This window comes from Myotis daubentonii, chromosome 3 (assembly GCF_963259705.1).
Source record: "Myotis daubentonii chromosome 3, mMyoDau2.1, whole genome shotgun sequence".
Taxonomy (NCBI): domain Eukaryota; kingdom Metazoa; phylum Chordata; class Mammalia; order Chiroptera; family Vespertilionidae; genus Myotis; species Myotis daubentonii.
The window spans coordinates 21,763,069-21,782,025 of record NC_081842.1 but is presented as its reverse complement, the minus strand read 5'-3'; the positions used below and the strand labels follow the sequence as shown (position 1 = coordinate 21,782,025).

Sequence of the window (18,957 nt, the reverse complement as noted above, 5' to 3'; positions counted from 1 at the left end):
TATTTATTTTTTTAATCCTCACCTGAGGATATTTTCCCATTGATTTTTAGATAGGGTCAAAGCGAGAGGGGAAGACAGAGAGAAATAACAACGTGAGAGAAACATTGATTGGTTGCCTCCTGCACGTGCCCTGATCTGGGCTCGGGCCGGGGAGGAGCCTGCAACTGAGGTATGTGCCTTTGACAGGAATTGAACTCGGGACCTTTCAGTCCAAAGGCCTACGCTATATCCACTGAGCCAAACCGACTAGGGCCGTGGTCGGCAAACTGCGGCTCGTGAGCCACATGCAGCAATTTGGCCCCTTGAGTGTGGCTCTTCCTAAGCCTTAGGAGTACCCTAATTAAGTTAATAACAATGTACCTACCTATATAGTTTAAGTTTAAAAAATTTGGCTCTCAAAAGAAATTTCAATCGTTGTACTGTTGATATTTGGCTCTGTTGACTAATGAGTTTGCCGACCACTGGACTAGGGCAATTTTTTTTCCTTTTTTGTTCGATCCCTCTACCCTCCTCACCCAGCAACCCCCCACCCCCACCCCCCCGTCCCTAATAGCTGTCAGCCTGCCCTCTGTCTATGAGTCTGTATCTATTTTGCTTGTTAGCTTATTTTGTCATTAGAGTCCACATATGAGTGAAGTCATATGGTACTTGTCTTTCTCTAACTGGCTTATTTCATTTAGCATAAGGCTCTCCAGATCCAGGCATGCTGTCACAAAGGGTAAGACTGTCTTATTTTTCTGGTCGAGTAGAATTCAATTAGGTAAATGTACCACAGCTTTTTTACCCACTCACCTACTGATGGGCACTTGGGCTGCTTCCAAATCTTGGCTATTGTAAATAACACTGCAATGAACATAGGAGTGCATACATTCTTTCAAATTAGTGTTTCAGATTTCTTCGGATAAATTCCTAGAAGTGAAATCACTGGACCATAAGGCAGTTCTATTTTTAATTTTTTGAGGTAACGCCATACTGCTTTCCTCAGAGGCTGCACCAATTTGCATTCCCATCAACAAACAGTGCACGAGGGTTCCCTTTTCTCTGCATACTGCCAAATTTGTTGTTTGTCGATTTATTAATGATAACCATTTTAAAAACTACATGGCTTATATACACTGAGTGGCCAGATTATTACGACCACCTGATGTTTGTAGGCATATTAGCTCTAATTTCCCTCTGAAGTTGCTAGAGGGCCAGATCATTATAAACGTCTGAATAGCACAACATACCTAAGTATCATTGCTGATCAAGTTCATCCTATCATGTTGATGGCGCATCCCAATGGAGATGGATTCTTCCAATAAGACAATGCGCCATGCCACGGTGCTCGTATTGTGCAGGAGTGGTTTCAAGAACATGAGGGAGACTTTACCTTGCTTAGGTGGCCCCCACAATCACCAGATCTCAATCCAATTGAGCATTTGTGGGATGAAGTTAAAAGAGCCATCAGGCAGCTGGTTCCACAACCATCAAATCTCATAGAACTAGACAGTGCTATTCATCAGGCATGGTGTCAGATTCCTCGCATCACCTTTCAACATCTCGTGGAGTCAATGCCAAGAAGAATCACAGCAATATTGAAGGCAAAAGGTGGCCAAACTAAGTACTGATGGGGTGGTCATAATAATCTGGCCACTCAGTATATATTACATACATTAAATAAATGTATCTATAATAAAGGTAAAGGCACAATGAAGAATATGCACCAAATCATTAAAAGTGGTTTTATCTCCAGCAAAAAGCAATCAGCAGGATAAAAAGGGACTTTCTTGCCTTTTCTCCCATACACATCTTTTACTTTAAGTGTTTATGTACTTAAACAACACATAAAGAAAGTAAAGTGTAAATAAACCCCAAACAAAAGAATCTCTGACAGGCAAGAAAACCACCAAATTTTAAATTGAATACTTCAAGTTTTTTTTTCCACTCAAATAGTATGAAACACTTTGTTATCCAGATTTGAAATTTAAAAAACTATAACAAAATTTTCTTGGTAAAGAACTACAAAATATTGGACTCAATTGACATTTAATGTAATTATTAAAATTTGTAATAAAATGTAATAGAAGTACTTAATCCTAAAAGATTTAAGAAAGTTTCTATTTTTGTAAAGACATGATGATATTCATTAAATTCATTAATTCAAGGTTTACTAACACCAACTGTTGATATTTTAAATGGAGAAATATTCATTCATGGGGAAAAGGTAAAGCCATAAAACTCCAGCAAAAAAACTTTCTCTTAGAAGTGTCTGTACAAGTTCATTGAAGTGTCTTGAGGCAGACTAAATGGATTAGATTTGATAGTGTTAGGAACCTATTATTTAATTTTTTTTCCAATTTCCGTGACTTAGAATCACATGCCAATTTGAAAGTCCTGGCATTCTTTTCAAGTCATAAAAACCTTATCCTGTAAATCTAAATATTCAAGGCCATTTAAAACAAAGGTTAGGCATCAGAAACTGCCAAACTCACCTAGTTTTTGACAGACAAATCTTCCTAATGATAAAATTAAGATATATCTGGGGAAAAATAAAACTTACCTCAACTTATGGCTACTAAATTAATTGGTTTCTAATCATTCTGAGAATAAATACATGTCTAAAAGAATGCTCAAACTATAATTAGTAATTACATTTATTAATTATTAATAATTAATAAAAAACTAACATGTATTCAAGTATAAATTATACCTGATACAGAGAAATTCTAGAAGAACATTGAAAGTCTATCTATTGTCTGTACTTTTCTTCAAACTAAATAAATAATAGAAAAGAATAACATATTCCAACCTTTCTGTTTTGGAGTCATTATCAATTTTGTATTGTTCAAAATCTTGGCTAAGAGAATGTAGCTTTTCTTGAAGTTTCTTTTCACGTTCTACACTTCCTTGATAAAATTTCATCTCTTTTTCCATCGCTTTCACTTTTTCTTCCATAGCTTTAAACTCATGAAGAATGAGATAGCTCACTCCACAGTACTTACAAACTTTTTCTTCAGAGGGCATCTAGAAAATAGAATATACATTTATTAAAATGGTATTTTTAAATTCTGAAGAAATGAAGTCCAACAGAAGATGTTATTGCAACTTACGCTTGTCAAATGAAGTAAATGTATACTGTACTATGACATGGAGTGATAATTATGACATTGCTTATATTTGAATAAAATTTTTTAAACTGCCATGATTCTGACACAGAATCTTGGAATTAGAAAAGACTCCTTCAGAGTAATTATTTTTCCATGGTATCTCTAAGAAAGGCTTGCTCTTGAAATATTTTCCATAAAATAAAACAAAAATGATGAAAACATCGTTACAATTCTTGTTTTAAGATGAGTTTTCCATGGAGTGGGAAGAAAGCACTGGCCTTTCACTGCCAACTGCACCATGATTCTGGAGATGCCTCTTGGCTTTTTCCGATCTTACTTTCCTCATTTATAAAATTAGGCCATTGAACCAAATGATCTCTCAGTTTCTGTTCAGTGTTAACATTTTATGATTTTTGCAGAATTTTACATTCTATCATAAAACCACAAAGAAGAAAAAATACTTTGGACCTAATCTCTTTTCCTTAAATTAGTTCTTTCCCCTCAGGGAGTTATGGTTGTGCTCATTTTATAGATAAGGAAAGGGAGACTATTGAAGTTTATAACCAGCTGGTAGGTGGAGACGTGAGGATTAAACTCAGGTCTATTTAAAACCAATACCCACGTCTGTAACCATTTGTATCATATTTATCTACAAAGTGGATGTCAGCTAAATCCTCTTACTCTCTTCAGATATAATGTCCACATATCTCTGGACAACATTGGGGAGGTGAAAACTAGAATTTTAGTAAAGTCAAAAGAGAGGTAATTATTTTTTCTGTCTCAAGTACATAAATATTTTTCAAGGAGCCTTTACTTGTCTTGCTATTCACACAGGAAAAGAGACAGCTTCATTAAATATTTGCTCCAGGGCACTAAAAAGAAAACAACACTTGGGTTATAAGAAAAGTACTTACTCCTAATTAACCTCCCTCAAGACTGTAGAAATGACTCCTGTAACCAAGAGTGAGGCCACCTTATCTGCTTATCAATGCTATTACACAAGACTAGGTTAAAACAAACTAATATAATAAGTTTTTATACAGTAAAATTTTGCACATTTAAACTTCAATAATAAAAATGTCAAATGTTAGAATGGTTATTATCAACAAGAATAAGAAATAACAAGTGTTGGAGAGATTGTGGAGTAAAAAGAACTCTCATTCACTGCTGGTGGGAATGTAAATTGGTACAGATATGGAAAACAGTATGGAGGCTCCTCAAAAAATTAAGAGTATAGCTATCTACCCCCAAAAATTTGAAAACACTTATTCATAAAGATAGATGAGCCCCTATGTTTATTGCAGCATTAGTAGCCATGACATGGAAACAACTGAAGTACCCTCCGATACACAATGGAATACTATTCAGCCTTAAGAAAAGATGAAATGTTACCATTTGCAATAACATGGATGGATCTTGAGAACATTGTGCTAAGTGACATAAGTCAGAAAAAGTTAAGAACCATATAATTTCACTCATGTGTGGGATATAAAACTGAAAGCAACAAATGAACAAACAAGAAAAACAAACAAACAAAAACTCATAGACACAGATAACAGTATGGTGGTTACCAGAAGGAAGGGGGCTGGGGGACTAGTCAAGGTTCAAGGGGGTAAAATATATGGTGATGGAAGATTATTTGACTTTGGGTGGTGGGCACACAGTGTAAGACACAGATGATATATCATAGAATTGTACATTTGAAACCTATATAAGCTTATTAATCAATGCCACCCCAAAATATAATACTGTAGAAAACCAATGAATGACTTCATCAATCATCTAACTGCCACTGATATCAAAAGTGTAGATTTAGAAAAGAATAGGTTTGAAAAAAATCATAAAGATAACTGGTTCAAGCCCTGGATGCATTCACTGAGTCTACTCCTACCTAGATAAGTTTTCAATACCCCAGATGATGGAAAACTACATTGTAAAGCAGCTTGTTGCATCTTCTGACGGTTTGTCAGGAAATTTTCTCATGCTGACCCCAAATCTGCCTGCCTAGAGTGTCCACTGGCCCTAAACCTCCTAGTAACCATGTGGAACAACCACAGGCCTCTTTCTTATATTAGAAGACAGCTATAAGGAACATTCTATATCTTGTTTTCCCAGGTCAACTTCCAATTCCTACAGCTGTTTCCATTACGACATGCTTTTTAATTTCTTTCACATTCTAGATATTTTTCTCTGAACTTGTTCCTGGGTTCTACATCTGTTTCAAGTATGGTACTTAGAACTGCCTACTTCAGAGTGGCTTGTCTTACTGAAGCAGAATAAGAGAGTACTCAAACTTCCCTCTTTCCAATATCTCATTAGTAGTATCATTAATATCTTCTAACGCAACCCTAGATTATAGTGATCTCATATTTTTAGCAATTATGTTACTGCTAGAGGCCCAGTGCACAAAATTCATGCACGGGAGGGGAGGTGTCCCTCAGCCCGGCCTGCACCCTCTCTAATACGGGACCCCTCGGGGGATGTCTGACTGCCGGTTTAGGCCCGATTCCTGTGGGATCAAGCCTGCCTGCCAGCCTGATTCCCCTAACTGCCCTCCCCTGCCAGCCTGATCCCCCTAACTGGTCTCCCCCGCCAACCTGATCCCCCTAACTGCTCTCCCCCATCAGCTTGATCCCCCTAACTGCTCTCCCCTGCCAGCCTGATCACCCTAACTGCTCTCCCCATCAGCCTGATCCCCCTAAGTGCTCTCCCCTGCCAGCCTAATCCTCCTAACTGCTCTCCCCTGCCGGCCTGATCACCCCTATCTGCCTCTGCCTTGGCCCCACCACCATGGCTTTGTCCAGAAGGAAGTCCGGTCTAATTAGCATATTACCCTTTTATCAGTATAGATTATATACGATATCTATCTTTTATGTTAAATAATGCCCTTATTTAAAAATACTGCAGTGCAAAACCACGTCTTATTATCCTGAATATACCAATCCACTCCTTTCCAGCTTTCTTACAGCTCTACCTTCCACAGTCCTGGCTGTTCTATGTGGTAATGTGACTAAACGCCCTCCGCTCACCCACCCTACCCATGGCTGGCAGGTGGAAGAGGACTGGACATCACACCCAGAAGAACTAAGCCCTAAGCTGGGAATGATCCAAATAGGCCTGTAAGTGTTGAAGGCACAGACATTTAGGAAACCTTTAGGGCTAACTACCCAATTATCTTTGCAACCAGCCTACATTTATTCATATTGTCTTCAGGAATATTATGACAAAATTTGTCATATGCCTTCATAAAGTCCATATATTCTGTGGCTACTCCAGTTCCTGGACCTAGTAACTCTAGAATTCATGGATAAAAAATTCTGACTATGGCCAAGTTGGGGATAGAAGTCCACATCATATCTATCTCCATGGTTGATGCTGACCCATTACTCAGCATATTTTGAGTATAACTCTTCAACTTGTTATTCAATTATCCAATTATCTTTGTAAGCAGCCTATATGTATTCTTATTATCTTCAGGAATATTGACAAAATTTGTCAAATGCCTTCAAAAGGTCCATATATTTAATGCCTACTACTGTCCCTGGATCTAGTAACTCTGCACAAAATGGAATAGAGCAAGGTCTACCTTCTGGTTCTCTTAATGAACATAAAACTGGCCCAATTTTATTAGTTCTCTAATACATCCTCACAAATCACCCTTTGATAGTATATTTGGAATCCTGCCTGAAATTGAAATTGAGTTCACTGGTTGTAGCTTATGGTTGTTTTATACATTGAATAGCATTTGTATGTTATCCTCTTACTCTCTGTGTGTCCTCAAAGATCACCTAGAGTGGTTCTGCAATCCCATTCAAAGGAATATAACTCATCCACATCAAGAGACCTAAACTAATTCAGAGCAGATGGATATTTTTTTTTGCAATCCCTTTGCCCATTGTGAGTTTTGGTTCCTTCTCATCAATTTGAAAATTATATTGCTTACTCCAAGGCACCTTCATCCTTAACCTTTTGCCTATTAATCACAGTTCTTGCCTTACTCCTGGCAAAGCACCCTATCCTTAGTCTAAAGAAAACTCTTGCTGGGTGGAGCTTCTTTGCAGCCTGATGTACAAAACAGAAATAGCATAAACTTCACAGTTGTGAACGCTATTAGAATGTTATTCCACCCTAGCAATTATGGAGGGAAGCTAAAATAAGTGAAGTAAAATATTTTATAGAACAGGTCTTCTGAAAGTTCAGCAAAGAAAGCCAAAAGATGGTATCATTATGATCTAGGAAACAAGACAATCAAATTCTAAAATACTAGGCCCATACAAGTAGCTTCCAGACTTCATCCAGTACAACCTGAATCACGAAGTGACCTATGTTAAATAAGTATATTAAAAAAATTTTTCAATGCTATTAAATTGTAAATAAGTTTCTGTATGTAAAACTGCAATAGGAAAAAAAAGTAATAACACTTTCAAAGTCTTGGTGTCTATACAGCCTAATTACTTAGGGCATGTCTGTGAAATTTGAGAAGATATGATATACTATAATTATGTTCCCAAATGAAATAAAAGTTATATTTTTTTGTGAAATATAATTTGTGCTTCATCCTTATAACTTGGTGTTATATCATCTTGTTTTGTAAGTAAAATAATGACATGCTGTCATTCTTGACAAAATGGCTGTTATTAGCAGGATATCTTTGCTTTCTAGAAGCTGTACTTTGGAAGAGCATTAACAAATGCAGTATATTAAGCAAATGTAGAGCCATTTAAAAAATAAATTTCAAAATAAACTTCTCAAATGCAGTATTTGTACTTCTTAAATTATAGTTATTTAATACAAAAATGCACATTTTTTAAAAGGTTAAATTATGCTTTGAATCCTTTTCAAAACTCCTGTCTGTGCTTCAACTAGAAAAGGCACCCAGTAACCCCCTGCTGCCCAATTGAGGCATTCTCTGCTCCAAAAATTGTTCCTCCCTCTTTTGTCCCACATGTCCAATGCTTACAATGCTTGGTTAAGGAGAAAAGAAACAGTAACAGCAATATAAACTGTTTCCCCTTCCAAGAGGATCTGCATTACAAAGATGCCTTTACTCAAAAACAGTGAATGTCTAGCTAGAGAATTTCACTCAGATTGGGAGAACCATTTTGAGACAGAACAGTGGACTTTTTGAGCCACACAGAGCACCTGACCATTTCATAAGCCCATCAGGATCCTTTGTCATCAATAAGTCAACTTGCTGTACCACAATTTAAAAATCAATTCAGTAAAAAAGCATCTATAAAAGCCCCCACACCTGCATTACACTTAATGGTGAAAGAGGGAATGATTTTTCCCCTAAGATAAGGAACGAAGCAAGGATATTCACTCTCTCTGCTTTTACGCAACATAATGCTGGAAGTTCTAGCCAGAGTAATAAGGCAAGAAGAGGAAATAAAGGGCAGACATATCAGAAGGGAAGAAACAAAACTTTCCCTATTTGAGATGACATGATTGTTAACCCTGAAAATCCCAAGGAATCCTATCCTATATAATAAAAGCCTAGGTAGTGTCACGCCCTCGCGTGACGTTGCCACAAGATGGCCGGCAAGGGAGGGCAGTTGTGGGCGATCAGGCCAGCAGGGGTGGGCAGTTTGGGTGACCAGGCCAGCGCGGGGGGGGGGGGCAATTGTGGGCAATCGGGCTGGCAGGGGAGCAGTTAGGTGTCAATCAGGCTGGCAGGAGAGCGCTTAGGGGGCAATCATGCAGGCAGGCAGGCGAGCAGTTAGAAGCCAACAGTACCGGATTGTAAGACAAATGTCCGACTGCCGTCAAACATCCCCCAAGGGGTCCCAGATCGGAGAGGGTGCAGGCCGGGCTGAGGGAACCCCCTCCCCGTGCACAAATTCCGTGCACCAGGCCTATATAATAACAGCCTAATATGCAAATCGACCGAACAGCAGAACCACCAGTGGAACGACTGTTATGACACGCACTGACCACCAGGGGGCAGATGCTCAACACAGGAGCTGCTCCCAGCCCGCAAGATCCAGGCCAACCAAGGCAGGTGCAGTGGGGGCCCCCCTATTGTCCTGCCGGTCGCCCCACAGATGGGCCCTGATCACTGGCCAGGCCTAGGGACCCTACGCATGCACGAATTTCGTGCATCGGGCCTCTAGTTCACAATAAAGCTCCTGGAACTAATAAGTTCAGCAAGGTCGATGATTCAAGATAAACATACAAAAAACAACTGTAGTTCTATATACTAACAATGAACATGTGCATGATGAAATTAAAATTACAATTGCTCAAAAAATGAAGTGCTTAGGTATAAATCCAACAAAACATGTACAGGACTTGTATGCTGGAAACAGATGGTAAGAAATCAAAGATCTAAAAAATGGAGAGTCATATTCATACTGTGTTTATGGGTTGGAAGACACAAAATATTGAAGATATCAATTCTCCCCAAATTTATATATACATTTAATGTGTTATCAAAATTCCAGCCAGATTTTTTTATAGAGAGACAGGATTGTGCTCAAATTATATAGAAAGGCAAAGAAACTACAAGAGCTAAATAATCTTGAAAAATAAGAATAAAGTGGGAGGAATCATTTTATCTGATTTCAAGACATATAATGCTACAGTAATAAATATTGTGTGGTATTGGCAGAAGGATAGACAAAAAGATCAATGGAATACACTAGGGCATCCATAAATAAATCTATATAAGTATACTAAATTGACTTCTTTAGAAAAGGTGAAAAAGCAATTTAATAAAGAAAAGATAGCCTTTCAACAAACAGTGCTGGAATAATTGGATACCCATAAGTTTAAAGAAAAGAACCTCAACCTAAACCTTACACCCTATACAAAAATTAACTCAAAATGAATCATGGACTTAAGTGTAAAACATAAAAACATGACTTTAGAAAAAAAAAATCTAGGGTAAAATCTTCAGGATCCATATGAGGCAGAGTTCTTATACTTGACTAGAGGCCCAGTGCATGAAATTCGTGCGGGGGGGGGGGGCGGTCCCCTCGGCCCAGCCTGCACCCTCTCCAATCCGGGACCCCTCGGGGGATGTCCGACTGCCGGTTTAGGCCCGATCCAGGGTATCAGGCCTAAACCAGCAGTTGGACATCCCTCTCACAATCCAGGACCGCTGGCTTCTAACTGCTCACCTGCCTGCCAGCCTGGTTGCCCCTAATTGCCCACCCTCCCACCCACCGGCCTGGTTCCCACCTGCAGGCCTTGTTGTCCCTCACTAACCCCCCTGCCATCCTTGCCGCCCCACACAGCCTGTTGTTCAGTCGTTTGGTCATCCCTCACTAACCCCCCTGCTGGCCTGGTCGCCCCATGCAGCCTGCTGTTCCGTTGTTACTGTAAGGGCATCCTGACCAATTTGCATATTACCCTGTTATTAGTATAGATACCAAAAGCATAATCTATAGATGGAAAAACTGATAACCTAAATTTCGTCAAAATTTAAAACTTTTTCTCTACAAAAACCCTGTGAAGGAAATGAAAGGATAAGCCACAAACTGGGGGGAAATATTTGCAAATCACATATCTGACAAAGGACTAGTATCTAGATTGTATAAAGAACTCATAAAACTCAACAGTAAAAAAAAAAAAAAATCAAATTTAAAAATAGTCAAAAGACATGAAGAAATATTTCACCTAAAAGACTATACAGATGCCAAATGAGCACATGGAAAGATACTCAACATCATTAATCATTAGAAAAACGCAAATTAAAACCACAGTGAGGTATCACTACACAACTATCAGAAAAGCTAAACCAGAAACTAATGGCAATGCCAAATGCTGGTAAAGTGCAGAGAAACTGGATCATTCATACATTGTGGGTGAGAATGTGAAATGGTACAGCTTCTGGAAAAGTTTGGCAGTATTTTTAAAAAAACTAAACATGCAACTACTGTACAAGCTAGCAATTGCACTCTTGGGCATTTATCCCAGGAAAATGAAAACATATGTTCTCATAAAATCCTATACGCAAACATTTATAGCAGCTTTACAAGTAATTGCCAAAAACTGGACAAAACCCAGATGTTGAACAGGTTAAATAAACTGTAGTACATTCATACCATGTAATACTACTCAGCAATAAAAAGAAATAAACTATTGATACATGCAATAACCTGAATAAAGCTCCAGAGAATTACAGAGTGAAAAACTAATCCCACAAGGTTATATCTTGCATGATTCCATTTATGTAGCATTCTTGAAATGACAAAATTATTAAAGATCAAATCAGTGGTTGCCAGGGGTCATGGATTAGGCCTGGGGGATAGAGTGGTGTAGGCGTATGAAGGGGGAGGTTGAGGTGAATATGGCTATAGAAGGTCAACAGGAGGAATCCTTGTTGTACAGAACTGTTTTATATCTTAAGTGTATCAATGTTGATAGCTGGTTGTGATACTGAAGTATTGTTTGCCAAATGTTACTCACCATTGGGGGAAGTTGGGGGAAGAGTACATAGGATCTCTTGGTATCATTTCTTAACAAATGCATGTGGATCTACAATGATCTCAAAATAAAAAGTTTAATTAAAAAAAATAAGCAAAGTTTTAAAAGTCAATCTGGGACTAAAACACCAAAGATTATTCCATAAACAAATTTTATTAAGCAATTTCAAGAAATGTTGGCTTCATACATAAACACACCTGTGTTTATCTACATATACTTCCAAAGTATATTTCCTCCAATACCAACTTTTCCACTGGGAAACCCCACCTTAGTAAACTCTGTAACCTTCCATAGCTAGCCAACAAAAGTATTTTGGACTATAAGTTCACAAATGCAAATTTGTTTCAAGAGTCATAGTAACATTTTTTTAAAAACCGTTTTTCCTAATAACCTATCTTGGATAACAATATCCAAGTGAATAGTCTCTCCAAGAATTACACAGCTTCCTACTTCTTCTCTCGTTAGCTTTTAAAACCACAGTTGCTTAAAAACACAGCATACATACCTCCACACACATATACACATATCATTACTTTTCCAGAACAATAATGTTAACAATTCTATGACCATTTTCTCATTTTTTCCCCCCTCTATTTTAACTCAATACAAAATCTGGCTCTAGCCACAGTGGCCCAAAATGACCTGGAAAATTAAGTTTATTTTTCCTGGCAATGACAATCTGTGCTTGGAAATATAAAACTGTTATTCTGAATAAATTTTACTGAAATTACTATACTGAAACAGGACAAAATGAGCTGTTACTGCTGGAGAAACGGACTGTTATCCCAGAAAGAGCAGTGTGCTCTCCAGCCACTTCTGTTTTATAAAATAAACAACTCTGGTCTCTTTATTTTACTTTGTGTCCTCCGGTAATAAATATCTTCCCTGAAGCTAAATTCCCATTACAAATGTTCATTTTCTCACCATTGAGAGAGAGACAGAGACAGAGAGAGAGAGATCAGCTTTACTTTGCAAAATAACTGATTTTTCCACTCATTTGTTGCAGTTGTTTTGATTTCTGTGTATGTCCCCAGGCAAAAATGACAAAAGGAAAGTTGTTCACTGCTTTTTTTCTAAAAAAAAAAAAAAAAGGGAGTCCCCCTATGTCTCTAAAATAGGTAGACATTTGAGAGAAGAAGAAATATAGAATTATTACTTCGCTGATCTGTGTTTTAATTGTGGCAATAAAATCCTAAACATAGAACTGTACTCTCAGTACAAGTGCATTCTGCTCTCAGAAAGCTGGATGAACATTCTAGCAAAGCTGCTAGCTTCCAGAGGTCAGAGACAGGTTAAGAGTCAGCTCAATCTAGAGGGAGAACAGATTTAAAGATCTGATCTAAGTACATACAGAAGTAAACTGTAGAGTCTGGCAGCAAAGGGGATGAATGTGGTCTTGCTATCCAGCCCTTGGGCCTGTTTCACATTTTGTGCCACCTGGGGAGATAGAAGTCTGAGATGTATTTTATACTCAGTCAGAAATTGTGATAAAAAGCAAAAAGACCTAGGAATGAAAGTCAAAAGATTACCTTATTCTTGCTTCCCTATGATTCCCTAAAAAGATGAGATCAAGAGGTAGCTGATTTTAACAATTTTAGTCTTCTAGTCGGGTAATGACTTCTCTAATTATAGCTTATCAGCAGCAGCAGCATTCTTCTCTATACTTTCCCTTCGGTGGCCATCTGCTCCACTACCTCTAATTTTTCTTGCAACTTTTCTACTACTACCAATTTACTAGTAATAGCACAGTGTAGTGCAGTCATTTTCATGTTCTTTATTAAGTACCTTTCATGTAAGTTATCAATCACCCTATTTCCATATCACATAGCAAAAGTATAGAAAGAAATAAAGAGGAAGGGCTCCCCTCACCTTCTCTTCCCTGATTTCTACATTAACCTTCCTTGCATGCACAGAGAAAGAAAAGAAGAAAAAAAGGAAACACACAGCAAGGGTTTCTCTAGAAAGAAGAACCAGCATAAAAACTAACACCAAAAAAGTTAACAGAAGAACAAGGTAGGGGCACTGATCCACCCACCTCATGTTCTTTTTTCACCCAATAAAGAAATGGAGCACAATTTCCAAGCCACAATGAAAAAAAAAAAAGATTTGTTTTCTTCATTTTAATAATGAAGTATCTATACTAATAAAAGGGTAATATGCTAATTAGACCAGATAGACCGGATGTCTTCTAGACGTCCTTGTGGACGTCCTTCTGGACAAAGCCATGGTGGCGGGGCCCGAGGCAGAGGCAGTTAGGGGCGATCAGGCTAACAGGGGAGAGTGGTTAGGGGCGATCAGGCCGGCAGGGGAGAGTGGTTAGGGGCAATCAGGCCAGCAGGGGAGAGCAGTTAGGGGCGATCAGGCAGGCAGGCAGGTGAGCAGTTAGGAGCCAGCAGTCCCGGATTGCAAAAGGGTACAGGTGGGCTGAGGGACTCCTCCATGAACGAATTTCATGCACCGTGCCTCTAGTTAGTAAATAATTCTAATCCAAAGTATTCCTATTACCACTATATGCTATATGCAGGGGGGCAAAAGTAGGTTTATAGCTGTTAGTACTCAAAACAGAGTTCATTCTTGTATTATTTATTAACTAGAGGCCCGGTGCATGAAATTCGTGCATGGGGGGGGGGGGGAGAGCATCCCTCAGCCCGGCCTGCACCCTCTCCAATCCAGGACCCCTCGGGGGAAGTCCAACTGCCGCAGGGATGGGGCCTAAACCGGCAGTCAGACACCAGTTTCGCAATCTGGGACCGCAGGCTCCTAACCACTTGCCTGCCTGCCTGCCTGATTGCCCCTAACCACTCTATGTGCCTGCCTGATCATCCCTAACCACTCTACCTGCCTGCCTGATCGCCCCTAACAGCCTCTGCTTGCCGGCCTATTCACTCCCTATCTGCCTCCCTGCCGGCCAGGTCACCTCCAAACTGTCCTCCTGCCAGCCTGGTCGCCCCCTAAATGTCCAGAAGGAAGTCGGATGTCTGGAAGATGTTACCCTTTTATTAGTATAGATTATTGTATTATTTTCCATATGAACAACTGTAAACCTACTTTTGCTCCACCCTGTATCTATTTAACATGATTCTGTATAGAATGAAGTATGCAAGCTGACTACATACTGCCTGATCACTAGACAATTTAATAAGTACGTTATGGGCAATCTAGATAAATCAAACATAGTTAAGAAGTTGTGGAAAACAAATAACTGACTTATTCTTAGACGGTGCTTTAAGGGGCAGTGGGGTACATGTACACATTTTGGTTGCTTCATAATCAAGTACCCAGAACAATGCCTGGCATATATAGGCACTGGGTGAATATTTGTTGTATACCTGTATCTAACTTAGATTTGAAAAAGTGCAAAGCTGTACTTTATATTCTAAACATTCAGCAGGACAAAGGTACCATCAGAACACTTGTCCAGGGCCTTAGGCAGCTGCACTTCTCTTAGACCCACTGCTTCTCTGCACTGCATGGACAGCTACTTGCCATTCCTGCTTTGAGAATATAACTGCAGATTTATGAAATGCTTGGTTTCAGCATCTTTAAACAATTTACTTATAAAGTACCTTAAACATGGAAAATAAAAACATTCTACAACTCTCATAAAAACCTTGCCAAAATAAATACATACTTTCTCATATATTCAAAATATTTACATTGTTAAACATTCTCTAACTTGGCCAGCATTTTCTCACCAGTAAGCTGTTCCCTTAGCCTAGCCTGCTCTATTGCCTATCTGTCTATTGCCTTCAAGGACCAATCCCAGTTCTACTTCCTGCATAAAGCTCCTCCCTTGACTATCCCAATACTTGGGGATTCCTGTCCCTACCTCCTCCTTTCTTATAAGCTACTATCTTATATGACATTTAAATTATACACTGTCTTTTAGAGTTGTTTTTTTTTTTCCATCTCATTATAGATCCTCTTCCTGACAGATGACTGGAATCTGAAGTATGGGAATTGTTTCTTGCAGATGGTTTTGTTTTCTTTTCATCTCTACCACACAGGGTAGTATATGGAAGGAATTCAGTTGAGGGAGAGAGGAGGGACATTCCATGTCTACAAACACATAAAAGCAGCATTTCTCGGGTAAGCATAGCATAGCTGAGCTCTCTTTGTGCTTTCTATCTCTTACATCTAACTTAAAAGGTAAAGCAAATTAAATGCAGAGGTTGAAAAGGTCTTTTCTGGTAATTGGACTTCACTTCCAGTTCCTGCAAGGCTGCAGTTTATATAAATCTGAAGAACATACAGTAACAGTAAGCATCAAGTTAAATCAATGGTAACAGGAAGCCCAAAGCAACATGAACAAAGAATAAAAGCATATCTGAGAGCTGACTGCAATTCTTCAATTAAAAAATAACAGACTGTTAAGAGTTGACTGTAGATTTACTGAAAAACCTGAATGATTAATGATAGCTAAGGTCTGAGATTTAATTCACAATTTGTCAATCAGTTTCAAAAAGACATTTTTAAAATTATACTGTTAATAATATATGCAATGCCAAACTAAATATAGGAGTAATGAGTTTGCCTGATGACAGATATGAACTAACAGGGAGAAGAACAAGAAAATCTGAAGAATTGTTAGCTAGATTAAATGAACTGATACATATACGAAAAGGCTTAAAACAGTACCTCGTGCAAGAATTAAGGTGAAATTGAAATAGACACTTATATAGAGAGACTTCAAAACTTAGCATCATAAAAAACTACAAGCTAACTATAATTTCTGTTGTGGTTTACTACTAATTATTTGTTTTGCAAATACAGACTAATGATCATTTAAAATTTTAAACAGACTCATTGATTTGTTTGTTTTTTTAAAAAAAACTTCTTTCTGCAAAGCTGCTAGAAAATACCTAAATATTACTATCAGGCTCCGCAAACACCTGGTCAAATACTGTGCTGAAATTGTATATCTGCCTTTGTTCACAGGTCAAATACTCTGCACTGAACTGAATTCCACAATTCGGACCATTAGGATTATTCCCTTCCCCACTCCATCAATTCATTACAGATGTCCTGACCAAAATAAATACAGAACCTCTGAATTCACTTCCCCAAATTTTAGAACTACCTACCTGCGAACAGGTTTCCAATGTTATTTTGTAGTAACACAATATAATATCATACCTTTTGGATTTCTTCAGGTAACGCATGCACGGGAACGTGACGATCCATAATTTCCCAAAATACACGGAAGGAGCTCTGAAGTAAAATAAATAATCTAAAAATATTGATGGCAATAGTCAGAATTGGATAATGTCAAAAAATTCAAATTACGAGATATAAATTCTTGGTAGTATTGGAAGAAGAATGGTGATAACTGTTTAAACAGATGTTTATTCCATCAGTGTTAAACAGTACAAGTGGGGTTTTCTCAGTTAGTTATTAGGCCAATAGAACAGAAAAGACCTACAGAGACTGCTGATACTAGCTGCAAATATCTTCTTTCTTTAGAGACATATGCAATACTTTCCACAATAAAGAATTTAAAGATTTTTTAAAATGTATACACACTTAACAAAAAAAAAAGAAATTAATGGTCCCATTGTAATTTCTGTGGCGGTTTAATACTAATTATTTGCTTTGCAAATACAAAATAAGGATCATAAAATCTTAAATGGAACCATTTATTTCAAGATTGTTTTTTTTAAGTTTTTTTTTCTGAAAAGCTACGAGAAAAATGTGTAAATATGGTATTTTAGTTTGGCAGACAAGAAAAGCAACTGTGATATGAATGTAGTTTAAAAAAAATATGATCAGCTTAAATATGATATGCAGGCCCTGAACAAAAGAAACATCAAAGTATGAGAAGCCAAGTGTCAATTTTAACTAAAAATTAACATTTTTATTATTTTTGTGTAGGTATTTTACTTTTAATAGGTTTTCATTTTATAATAAAATAATCCTATACTAATAAAAGAGAAAAATGGTAATTGGCGTACAACCGATACCTTTTTCATTGGCTAATCAGCGAGATATGCAAATTAACTGTCAGCCAAGATGGCGGCTGGCAGCCAGGCAGCTGAGAATAGGAGGCTTGGTTGCCCCAGCCATGGAGAAATTCAAGGATCCCCGCAGCGGGGGCTCTGAGCTCCTGAAGCAACAACTCCAAAAGATACAATGTTTTAATTATAGAAGCTAAAAGATGGCGGTTAATTTGCATACTCAGGCTCCAAGCAGAGCAAGCCAAACAGCCCTGAAGCAGCAGGGCAGAGAGGCCTCCCGGCCCCGGTGATCAGCGGAGTCGGAGGCCCCGCGATCAGCGGAGCCGAGAGGCCTCCTGGCCCCAGTGATCAGCAGAGTCGAGAGGCCTCCTGGCCCGGTGATCAGCAGAGAGGCCTCCCGGCCCCGGTGATCAGCGGAGTCCAGAGGCCTCCTGGCCCGGTGATCAGCAGAGAGGCCTCCCGGCCCTGGTGATCAGCGGAGTCCAGAGGCCTCCCGGCCCCGCGATCAGCGGAGCAGAGAGGCCTCCCGCCCCGGTGATCAGCGGAGCCGAGAGGCCTCCGGGCCAGGGGTCAGGGGAGCCGAGATGCATCCTGGCCCTGGGATCAGTGGAGCAGCGAGGCTTCCCAGCACCGGGATCAGTGTGACAGGGTGCGGAGCCCCAACCCTCTGATCGGCCCTGCTCTGTGCATGACAGGAGTGGCGCTGCAACCTCCCTATGGACCCTGCCTTGAGTGTGACAGGGGGTGGTGCCCCAACCCCCCAATCGGCCCTACCCTGAGCATGACTGAGGGTGGCATCGCAACCTCCCAATCCGCCCTGCTCTGTGCATGACAGGAGGCGGGGCCCCAACTCCCCAATGGGCCCTGCTCTGAGCCCCACCATGGGTTACACCTAGGATTAGGCCTGCCCTCTGCCACCCGGGAGCAGGCCTAAACCAGCAGGTCCTTATCTCCTGATGGGTCCCAGACTGTGAGAGGGCACAGGCCAGGCTGAGGGACCTCCTCTCCCAACCCCGAGTGCACAAATTTTTGTGCACCGGGCCTCTAGTCTATATATATAAAAGCCTAAGTGACTGTTAAGACTGAGCAACAGAGGAGCTGCTCAATGCAGGAGCTGCCCCCTGGTGGTCAGTGCACTCGCACAGCCAACCTCCCACAGCCAGTCAACCTCCCCTGGTCCCTCCCCGCAGCCGGCAAACCTCCCGTGGTCCCCGGCCAGCAGCTAGCAGGCCCCACCTGGCAGCCAGTAGGCCCCCAGGCCCTGGCTGGCAGCTGGCAGGCTCCACCTGGCCTGGCCCTGACTGGGACTGGACGAGATGGTCCCGATAGGCCCTGATCGCTGGCCAGGCCTAGGGACCCCACCTGTGCATGAATTTTGTGCACTGGGCCTCTAGTTCTATATAACACTCTATCACTACTTTCATAAAACCACACAGAATGGAGCAGCATTTGGGTTTTGTGTGTTTTTAATCTTTCTCAAATAT

The 18,957-nt window shown here is 39.7% G+C and overlaps 1 protein-coding gene across 1 annotated transcript in view; it reads right to left on the bottom strand.

Annotated features, from left to right (window-relative positions):
* LEKR1 (leucine, glutamate and lysine rich 1) overlaps nucleotides 1–16,763 on the bottom strand; it is a 117,585-nt gene extending 100,822 nt beyond the window's left edge. Inside the window, exons 1-2 of the mRNA XM_059686878.1 lie at nucleotides 16,656–16,763; nucleotides 2,792–3,006 (exon numbers count right to left, since the gene is read on the bottom strand). Of these exons, the coding sequence (XP_059542861.1) occupies nucleotides 2,792–3,006; nucleotides 16,656–16,703 (263 nt within the window). The 5' untranslated portion in view covers nucleotides 16,704–16,763. The remainder of the gene's footprint in view (nucleotides 1–2,791; nucleotides 3,007–16,655) is intronic.
* Nucleotides 16,764–18,957: the final 2,194 nt, after the last annotated feature.